Source organism: Schistocerca nitens, chromosome 3 (genome assembly GCF_023898315.1).
Source record: "Schistocerca nitens isolate TAMUIC-IGC-003100 chromosome 3, iqSchNite1.1, whole genome shotgun sequence".
NCBI classification, from domain to species: domain Eukaryota; kingdom Metazoa; phylum Arthropoda; class Insecta; order Orthoptera; family Acrididae; genus Schistocerca; species Schistocerca nitens.
This window is the reverse complement of record NC_064616.1, coordinates 291,317,636-291,329,082: the sequence shown is the minus strand read 5'-3', so window position 1 is coordinate 291,329,082 and position 11,447 is coordinate 291,317,636. Positions and strand designations below refer to the sequence as shown.

At 37.3% G+C, this 11,447-nt stretch overlaps 1 protein-coding gene across 1 annotated transcript; it reads right to left on the bottom strand.

Annotated features, from left to right (window-relative positions):
• Positions 1-1,971: 1,971 nt before the first annotated feature.
• On the bottom strand, positions 1,972-2,684 carry LOC126249189 (uncharacterized). Its single transcript, XM_049950843.1, has 2 exons — positions 2,636-2,684; positions 1,972-2,510 (listed from the first exon to the last, which is right to left on the bottom strand). Exons 1-2 carry the CDS (start codon positions 2,682-2,684, stop codon positions 1,972-1,974), a joined length of 588 nt encoding a protein of 195 aa, XP_049806800.1.
• Positions 2,685-11,447: the final 8,763 nt, after the last annotated feature.

The following is an 11,447-nucleotide window of genomic DNA, read 5'->3' as shown; positions in this document are numbered from 1 at the left end:
TTGAGTGGCTACTTCACAACATAATCACTGACATTGTTGAGACATTTTTGAAACCGTGCACCTTCAGGTGCATGTACATCTCATAGGAGCCAGCTACGAACATGCAACACCACAATGTCCTTCCAGTTGGCACCTCAGCTTCAGTGTGGAAAGGTATTGCAACAAAAAAGAACTCATGAGAGGGAATAGATGACAGCCACTTGGGCCAAGTTCACAGCTGTAGTGCTGGTGGTTGAAGTTCTCCCATCAAAACTGATTCAGTAAATTTCATGTGGCATTGGCTGTACAGTGTCCTGAGTATCCTGTGTATGAGATAAGAATTTTCGTAGTTTTTTATCGTGGCTTTTCACTGTTAAGTAGTAGACTCATTAACTGCTTCATTTCAGTCACTACAACATGAAGTATGATGTGTTCAATATAGATGCATCCTGTGTTGCATATTGCTGGTAATGAACTATTTTTAAACCATTATTTGTGTCATGGCTTAAGTTACTGAGGACGATGCTAGTTTATGAGTCCATGTGTGAAAGTGTGTTGTGTGAGGAACTTTTGAGCTACTAGAAATAGCTTTCTTGTTGGTGTCATATATGTTACCAAAAGGTGTGTATTGTATTGCGAAAAGCTTTGGTGTTCTTATAGCTATTGATTTAATACTTTGTGTCTTACTCAACTTTATTGGGAGACATCTAGCTTATCGTATAATTATGCGCTACTGCATATATGGACTAGGAGGTTTCTTTGTTCTTGTTGTATAGTGGATTAATTTTGTCAGTCGGTCAGATATACAACTTTGTGAATGCACTAAGGATTATGTACTTCGAATTTTAAGGAAGTACATTAAAAACAGTGCAGACATTAAATGGGGTAACTGTGTACATTTTGAAGCATATTTCAAATATGTTATCAGTATTCCCAACAGTTCCGCCATATTGCATTGGTTTCTGTGACTTTTAGTGGTTGGTTTATGAACATACTGTAAACTGTCTATGTTGTATGTTATGTTATTGGTTATAAAACATTTCCTGTTTTTGCAATTATCAGTGTTATATCTGTATATTTCTGGTCAGTCACAATTGTTGCCTTTGATACTGCTCTTGAGAAGTTGGCAATGTATATGTGAAAAGATAGGAAATGCCCATAGCTTTTGAAATTCCTAGATGTAGGCAACAAGTGGTCTCATTTATCAGTATATAAGCCCAAGTGCCTCCCCGAGCAAGCTGTTAAATTGCGCCCCCCCCCCCCTCTCTTTTTTTTTTTTTTTGCAAAACGTTTGTGCTATTTTTTTTGGCTAGTCTCGAAGCTGTTAATATGTGCTTGTATCTAAACTGTCATTTTGACAGTAACATTCAGCATGACGTTATAGATGCAAACTTAACTCCAAGCACTGAGAATAGCCACAGTGAGCCAAAAATCTATGTAGATCTGGAAAATAGAAACAAAAATTGCCACTGGTTGGGAACATTCTCTACAGATTTGTACAAAACAGTTGCTGGGCACTAGCTCTAAAGTGGAAGCAAACCTGATTGAATAAATCAAGCTAATTTTTATAAGCTTTGTGAATTACGCAATTGTCCAAATGTGTGTGAAATCTTATGGGGCTTAACTGCTAAGGTCATCACTCCATAACCTTACACACTACTTATCCTAAATTATCCTGAGGACAAATACACACACCCATGCCCGAGGGAAGACTCGAACCTCTGCCGGGGCCAGCCACACAGTCCATGACTGCAGCGCCTTAGGCCGCTTGGCTAATCTTGTGTGGCTTGAACTTACAGTTAACGTAAATAATCATTTTTCAATGGTTGTGAACATATAATGTATTCAACTGAATACAAAATATATTTACAATTTAATGATAATTTGATTTGAACAATAATATTTACGATAACTATTTAATGTTGAACAAAATAATAAACAACACAGTAAATAACCAAGACACTGATCATAATATAAAAGTTTTAAAAAATACTAGACAAATCGAACCTTCCTAGCTTTTGCTTGTGCAAACTCTTTCACATGATCTGTGTAATTCTCAATCGATATTGTTGCAAGATCATTCAAATGAATTTTGTTCATCATTGATCGGAGGTATGTCTTTATCAATTTCAGTTTTGAGAAACTCCTCTTTCCACTCGCAACTGTCACTGAGAGTGTCAGGGGAATTCTGAGAGCAATATTAACATTCGGGCAAAAATTATGTCTTCCCATAAACTTCAGAATCTTTTCTGGATCTATTCCAGGTTTCAACAATGTTGAAAGCACTTTTAGTTCATCTCTCATCTCCAGTGCAATAATGTTGCTTGACTCATGATCTTGCAAAATCGCTGCGGGGTTTCTACACTTTGTGTCCAGGCTGTCAGGAGGTGCATTCTTCAGCTTGTCAATGTCGTAGAGAAAATGAGCTTTCAGTTGATTGAATCTCTCATCCAAAGATGTGGATAGTATTAGATAATAGTAGAATTCAATCTTGTTTCGTTTTGTTGGGTCATCTATTGTCTCATCCTTTCCTTCATAGTTAAAGTGTATTGGCTTCTTACTTCATCACTGGGGAACTCTTATCCATGGTAAAGTTAGATCTTCTAGCTCTAATTCTGTAGCCAGTTCTTTGGAATCCATCAAGAAAGACACAAACTTTTCTTTTGTTCTGCAGGTCTCATTTTATGCTTTCGTATTTCAAGCATTTCCACGGTCTCAGAAACATTTATGTCAGTGGTCTGGAGGGTCTTACTGACTGCACTGATGTGAAGCAGAATGTCATATCAAGATTACCAGAGAAGTGAGAAAGGTGTAATTTTTTATTTGATTTACACGTGACGTTGCTTCGTGAGTGGTCATGCCATTGAATTTTTCAGACATCTGAACCAGTGCATCATAAATGTCTCCAATTTGAGAATAAGGTCATCAATGCTAGTTTCCCACTTAGTATCGGTCAGTGGCTTCAGCAACAGGTTAGGCAGATACTTCTTCAAGACATCCCAAAGTCGAACGGAGATCGAGAAGAAGACATACAAGCTTTTCACTGTCGAAAACATGGAAACAGCATATTTAGAAGACTAGCCGCATTGTTTACATCAGGATTCAATGAGTGACTCTTACATGGTACATAAAATGATCTCTTGTTCACATCTGAAATTCATTTCTGAAGATCAAACTTCTTTCCTTTCATGTTTGCTCCATTGTCATATCCTTGCCCTCTTGTATTACACAATAGGCTTTTTTTATCTTCCAAGAACTTGAGCACGTCCTGCATCAAAGTGGAGTGTAAAGAATCAGGTACTGTAAGAAATCCCAGGAAATGCTCCCACATTCGGACATCATATACCCCGTTGAGACTTGTCTCCTGGACGAAATGTACCACAACTGTCATCTGCTCAACTTTTGAAATATCTTGTGTGCAGTCCGGAATTATACTGTATTTCTTTGCAGATTTCATCATTAATATGATGTTGGTTATAGATGATCCAATAAGATGAATTATTTCATTCTTTGTTTCTTTTCCAAGATAATGATGACCCTTGTTCTCACCTTTCTTTGTTCTGTGCAGGTGCTCCATCATCACAGTGTCGAACTTTCTGAATAATTCAACAAGTGCTGACCCAGGAAATGAATTATTGCTATTAAGTGCTCAAGAACATTTTTCCAATGCTCGCTTTCAATATTCAGAAGCCTTTGATGATGGGCATCGACAGTTCATGACTTTTTCAGTCCCTCGGGAAACACGATCCACTTCTTATGTGAATTCAAATGCTCGGTAGACTTCCTGTGACTTTCGAGATATGATGCAATTTGCTGCCAGTAGCTTATACCGTTCTTTGCATTTTTTAATGTAGATGACGAGAAAAGCTTGCAACAAAAAAGCTTGCTCTTTGAGTACACCAACCAATGTCTATCAGCTTCTTCTAAATTCTTCAAAGAATAGCTGTAGTGCACAGGGCTGAAACTCCGGATGTCCGCGTTTTTAGGGCATTCTTCAGTTTCCTTTATGCGCTTGGGGGACCTCGCATGACCAAAGTCGTTCGAATGCAGTCGGTAATAATTTCCAGCCATCTTCCACGACGTGAGTCAATTGTATCTTTCAGTTTAGGTTTGCCTTAAATCCCTTTTCTGGTGGTTAGTACCTTGGCTGATGTTCCTCTGGTATTTTCCGAATCGGGTTGCCTAATTTCAGTTTTGCCTGATGTTTCAATCTTGAAGCTTTCATGACAAAGTAGGTCTTGAGTCCAGACGTGGTCTGATGGAACACGTTGTGGGTGACCCTCCGTCAGCATTGCTACTGTATGCAGTGGTTGCAGTACTGTGTTTGTCAACTTTCTGGTCATGTCCGGAAGATAAAGGTGTAGCAGCAGTACCTCCACTAGGATCTGTACTTTCAGGATCTATTTTTCCACCCTCACTGCTGCTAGGTCGTTCTCTCTTTGGCTTGAAATATCGTTGTAGAGCATACTTTTGCTTCTTATCATCATCTTCCATCATCACCTATCTTTTCCTATATTCACTGTCAGGCAGTCTTTTTCTACCGTCGGACATGTTTCGATCCAGCCTGCAAAGAATGATTACATGAAACTGACTGTTGATGTCAGTGTACTAACACACCAATTCTTCTGTTCTTACGAAATGCAATGAAGGAGCTTCTGACCAATCGATTTCCTTGGCCATCTACTGAAACAAATTCTGTAGTTTTAGTTGTAGAGAATGTAACAATACCTATTGCCTGGAAAGGTGAAGTGGTGACTCGGCAGTGCCAGGAACTAGGTCACATGACGAGGTACAGCGAGGCTACGGTTAAACTTGCATCCAAGAAGATAACTAAGAAGTTCACAGTAGGTATGTGACTGATGATATGGATAAATGTGTTATGAGGCAGTAATTTCTATGGCATTATGGACAGTAGAAAGAAGTATGAAATTTGCAAAAACTGCACAACTTTTTTCAAACAGAAACGAGTTTCAAAGCCAGCAAGGAAACGATTAGAAGCAATGTTCTGTCTATGGATTTTCGTTTTAGAAGGTGTCAAAATTAACATTTTGGTTTGTGCGAACGAGAAGACATTGTTGCTAAAAGACGAGACTTTCTCAGGTTTTCATTAGAATCAAAGTGACCATTAGTTTACTAAGATGAAACATGGATTTACATGCATTGTACAGTAAATAAATGTTGGCAAAGTAATAGTGAATGAGTAGTATTGTCAAACAAAAGTGCCGGTCAGAGTTTAATTGTTGTTCATGCCGGTGGAGACAGGTGTTTCATGGCTCAAAAACCAAAATGTCTGACTGTCACTCAGAAACGGATAGCAAAAATTTCCAAAATTACGTCGAAACCCATCTTATGCCAGGCTTATTAGCAATGTCTTTATACCTTGTATTTACTCGCAGAGTATTTACACATTCGGAATACTTCTAGCCATTGTAGGTGTTGGACATGTTTGACTGTAGTAATGTTTAACCATTTTCTCCATAATGCATTAAGAATAAGACACTCAGAAACTGCCATTGAAGGGCTTAACAAAATTGCTTCAGACATGTAACCACAGTATCGAACATTGGATTCAAATTTCCAAATTAGATTTCGTCTTCTACAATATTAGTTGTGAGTAAATGCACAGCACGTAACAGGCTGGTAGCACTCCACTCATAAGAATACTGGCTTTTACGCCAGACTGCTTCCCCCTCTCTGTTCCTCCAGCGAAAAGATGACGGTGCTGCCACAGTGGTGAGGAAGAAATTAGCCCTCCTCCCTCCCCTTGTTCAACAGGGGCAGCCGGTAGGTAGTCAAGGCGCCATACTACAGTTCCCGAAGCCGCTACCACCAAGGTTTGGTTTCGAATTCCCTCTTGGGCATGAATGTTGAGTTTGTCCATAAAAAAAAGGGGGGGGGGGGGTGTGGCATATTTGCTGCCCCTGTGGGGCCGCTCTTTTTGCACATGAGTTGTGCCGGCCCTGGCTGTGCAAATCCAAGAATAAATCCTTTTGCTTTGTAATTTTATAGAGAACAGTGAGTGTCTATACAAGAACATCTGTAACAATAAGTGGCATATCATATGTTGAAGATGTATCATGGGTTGCACATTGATGCTAATGTACTAAATTTTTACTGTTGTACCTACTGTTACTGAGTCCAAAAATAGTTTAGATGTTCATATGAGTAAATTACATTAACAGGGAATGTAATTCACTTTCATTTCAGTTGATAGTGTAAATACAAGTTGCAACCAGAAAGCAAGTTTTGACAACTGATAAAGAAAGAATAAATGTATTTAGAAATATTTATTGGAATATTTACATTTTTTGGCTGGCTACTTCCCAACATAATCACCGACATTGTTGAGGCATTTTTGAAACAGTCCACCTTCAGTTGCATGCACATCTCATAGGAGTCTTCCACCAACATCCTGGACACAAACTTCCTTCAGTTGGTCCCTCAGCTTCATTGTGCAAATGTGTTGCTGCCAAAAAAAATTATGAGATGGAATAGATGACAGTGACTTCGGTCAAGTTTGCAGCTGTAGGGCTGGTGGTTTAAGCTCTCCCTTCGAAACAAATTCAGTAAGTTTTGTTTCGCATTGACTGTATGGGGTCTTGCAGTATCCTGTGAGCAAGATAAGAATTTTCGTAGCTTTTAATTGTGGATTTACCCGCTTAACTAGTGGACTCATTAATTGCTTCATTTCAATCATTAAAAAATGAAGTGCGACATGTTACAATTTAGATGCAGTTTGAGTTGCATATTGCTGGTAATGAACTAGTTTTAAACCATTATTTGTGTTTAGTGCCTAAAGTTACTGGCGACAAGTTTAGTTTATGAGTCCATGTGTATCAGTTACTTTCATAAGGGATGAAATTCACATTCACTTCAGCTGAAAATTGAAATTCTTTTATACAGTGTCTACACAGAGTCTGGGTTTTCTTATTCTTTGGGTATGTATCTGTGAACTATTGCCTGTAGTTAACCTTTCTGATGATCACACGATACACTTTCAATTAATACAAATACCTTCAAACTATTTGCAAGGTCTCTCTTACTTTATACTCACCGCTTCAGTTTTGTTGTTGGTTGTTGCCCATAAGAAACTCACAGATCTAAATTGGAAGGAGGTTATAACTGTTGATATGTTAGAATAACATTTTTTTTTGTGAAAGTCCGTGGTGTGAGATACTTTGAAGATGCTAGAAATAGATTACTTGTTGGCATCATATATGTTACCAAAAGGTGTGTTGCATTGTGAAAAGCTTTCATGTTCTTATAGCTCTTGACTTAACACTTTGGCTCTTACTCAACTTATTGCAAGATACCTAGCTTATGGTGCATTACTGCATATATGGACTAGGAGGTTTCTTTGTTCTTGCTATATAGTGGATTAATTTTGTTAGTTGGTCAGTTATACAACTCTGTGAATGCACTGACTGTAATGTAATCCTAATTTTATGGAAGTTCATAGTAGATGATGCAGACATTAAATGGGGCAGCTGAGTACATTTTGAAGTAAATGTCAAAAATCTTTTCAATATTGCCAATGGATCTGCCACATTGCACTGGTTTTTGTGACTTTAGTTGTTGGTTTATGAACATACTGTAAACAATCTACATTGTATGTTATGTTATCAGTTATGTAATGTTTCCTGTGCTTCTTGTGTTTTTGTTGAGACCTTATACGGTGATTTCTCAGTTGGGGGAGTCATGATACACAGATATTATTCGTCTTGTTTTAGTGTATAATCATATACAATTAGTTGCCACGGAATAAGTTCAAAAACACAGAAATGTGACTGTGAGAAAAAAATTGTCATTCCAATTCCTATAGCTTTTACTGCTGTGCACTGATGTAACATAAGTGGTATGCTGTGTTCCAAAAAAAAAACCAAACTCCATTGAAACAGGCCTTGGAAGGCCACTGGTACCAACTGACTTCTGCAGCATCCTGAGTTTATAAGCATCATGACAGATGAAACGTAGGTGTAAGTGGTGAGCAAACTGCTTTGAAAGTAGCTATCAAGTTATGAGACCAGAGCCTTTAGTACCCAATGAAGTAGCCCCCTTCTTGCATTTTTGTTTGTTTTTTATTGATAAAAGAAATGTTACTGCCTTAAAGACTGCAACTGAATAATTGGCACTCCTACAAGTACAATGTTAGTTTTGAATCTCATGTACACTATCTTCTTGCACTGCAAAAATTCATGGCACAAGTTACATGTGATACTAGTGCATCAGATCTTGTGCATGTCTCAAGTGCTTCATCTGCAAAATTACATGTGTAATGCCAAAGGCCAACTGTTGGCAGCAGACTTGGAGCATTTTACCCAATGAATTGTAAATACAGAGCTTGAAAACCCTAACAACGCACAACTTTTTCGTGGAATAGAAAACTGTGAGATTGACAAATCACTTATGATCATTTTAAACTGTGTTGCCTGCTTCAGTGGAAATTATTGTTTGAGAGTTATGGAAAATTGGCAGCACTAAAACAACGTGACTTTGTAATGCCTTTGTAAGTCTTGAGATCATAACATCCTTCTCTTACACTAAAGTTGAATAAGGCATGTTAGGTATATGAAACTAACCATTCTTAAGTTTGATACACAGTTGTTATTTGAGACTGATTTAGGAAAAAGAAGTGATATGAGAATTAAATAAGTTAACTATTTAAATTTAGTAGTGAGGATCTTTTGCGGTAGATTGTCATTTTGATGGATGGTAATTTTAGAGCCACTCTTATGTAGTGTGCTCTGTGTATGTAGAAACATACAACATATTTGCATATTTATTTTTTGTTTTTCTGCCAATCAAGTATTGCATAATGTTAATAAGTGCATCATGAAGGGTGCTGGTTATGGGATAGTACATATACTAAGAACATTCTGTTATGTTCCACTATGACACATTGATCTGTATTTACAGGTAATGACATCATTCCAAGCGGATCATCAGATTTGTAGTACTAGGAGCTCACCATGGTCTTTGTTAGAAGTACCTTTTCCCACAGATGTCAGTTGTTTGAGGTAGGAATGTTGTGTGGTACCAGCATTAGTAGTTCTGCAATGTGTGCAATGCATTGCATTTTATGCCATGAAGGGTATTTGCATTTACCAGCGTTATATCTATATTTTTCTCCTCAGTATATTGTTGTCTTTGACACTGACCGTCAGAAGTTGGCATTAGTGCAGCAATGTAGATCTGAAAAGATACGAATTTTCCATAGCTTTTAAAATTCCTATGTGTAACTAAGAAGTGGTCTCATTTGTCAGGAAGATGTGTTGTTCATATCCAGGAGCAAATAGTTTTGCTTTGTAATCTTATAGAGAACAGTGAGTAGCTAAGTAAAAACACTTGCAATAAGATGTGTCACATGGTGTGTTTTAAATGTTGCAATTGTTGCACATTGTTTCTAATGGACTAGTTTAATACCGTCTTTTGATTTTCTGAGCCTACTGTTACTGAGTGGAGGAATATTTTAGGTGTTCATATGTGTAAATTACATCCACAGCAAATGTAAGTCACTTTTATTTCAGCTGATAGTGTAAATATAAGTTGCAACCAGAAAGCAACTTTTTGATGACCGATAAAGAGAGGAAAAATATATTTAGATATATTTATTGGAATATTTACATTGATACACTGGCTACTTCACAACATAGTCACAGACATTAATGAGGCATTATTGAAACAGTGCAGTTTCAGTTGCATGCACGTCTCATAGGAGTCAGCCGCCAACATCCAGCACCACAAATTCCCTTCAGTTGGCACCTCAGCTTCATTGCGGAAATGTATTGCTGCCAAAAAAGGAATATAGAGGATGGAACAGATGACAGTCACTTGGGTCAAGTTCACAACTGTAGGGCTGGTTGTTGTAGTTCTCCTATTGAAACTGATTCAGTAAATTTCATGTGGCATTGGTTGTACGGTGTCTTACAGTATCATGTGAGTAAGATAAGAATTTTCATAGATATTAATTGTGACTTTGTACACTTAACTAGTGGACTCATTAACTGCTTCATTTCAATCACTGCAACATGAAATTTGAAATATTGCAGTCTAGATTTGTACTTGGTGTCATATTGCTAGTAGTGAAAGAGTTTTAATCTATTATTTGTTGTAAGTGCCTAAAGATGTTTACTTTATGAGTCCATGTGCATCAATTACTTCAGTAGGGGATGAAATTAACTTTCACTCCAGCTGAAAGTTGAAACACTTCTTTATAGTGTCTGCACAGATTGTGGGCCTTCTTATTGTTTGGGTAATTATCTGTTTACAGGAACGACGTCTTCATAATTTATCGTAACTGTTGTGGTACTAAGTGCATAAGATATGCATAGTGAAGAGTTATTTTCTGCATAGAAGTAATAATTTGAGGTAGGTATATTGTGTGAATCAGGTGGTATTAACAGATAGTATGACATGTGAAATAACTTGAATATTATGTGTACAGGTCAATGATATCCAAACAGAATTCCCAGTGGTCCATATTAAAACCTTGTACATCGGTCATGAAAAGCAGTCTTCTTGGACTATAGTGTGATTTAAAAAGTACATTACTTTTATATTGAGGTAAGTGATTTATTGTTCATAGTTTTGAATCCAATGATTGATGCTCTGGGTTGTGTGTTACACATTTCAGGAGTTGAAGTGTAGCACTGTTAGTAATGCAGGAGTGAAAATAATAATAAATCGTAAGTGCTGTATTTGAGTGTCTGAGTGTCAAGAATAGTACATGCATTACACATTTACACACAGTGTGAATGAGATGGGGATATTTCATAGATTTCATCATGGCTCTGTATAGTAGGAATGTGGACTCTTTGGTCAGGAAGAGGTGTCTTAATATTACCCATCACAACTTTCTACTCTGTGCACTCTCCCCAATTCTGTTTTAGGTGATGAGGGTAAGGATGTATGGTAATACCAGTTAATACGTAATACCAGTTAATACGCTTCTGTTTTAACAAAGGAAATGCAATGTCATGACGCTTTGACAGCTTTGTTATCTGTTACTCTGGTTTTGATACTACATTTGTTGCTTGGTTATGATTGCTTTTTATGCTTTCTGTATTGCACTTTTTAAAATAGGAACATAGTTGAGGTAGAGGCTTCTTCTTGCATTCTTAACAATGCCGAAATTGCTTCTGTTTGTCTTCTTTTCTCTTTGTGGGTGCTGAAACTGATGCAGTGATTTGTTAATTTTTCATTCATGATGAGTAATTAAATGTATCCTCTCTTTTAGAATGTACCGAGTATCAGATGATGGTGGTTTTCCTCTTTCCTCAGAATCTTTATGTCTCACCTGACCGGATAGCTGTCTGTATAGGTTTTTTTTGTGAAGGAAATGTGAGTCTGCAGTTGTTCTCGACATTCATTTTTGTTTATTGAGTAGAGAATATAATTCTTCATTATAGCAACTTCAATGAGCCATAGGAATAATTTTTGCACCACTTGTAGTGCTTCCTTGTAAACCA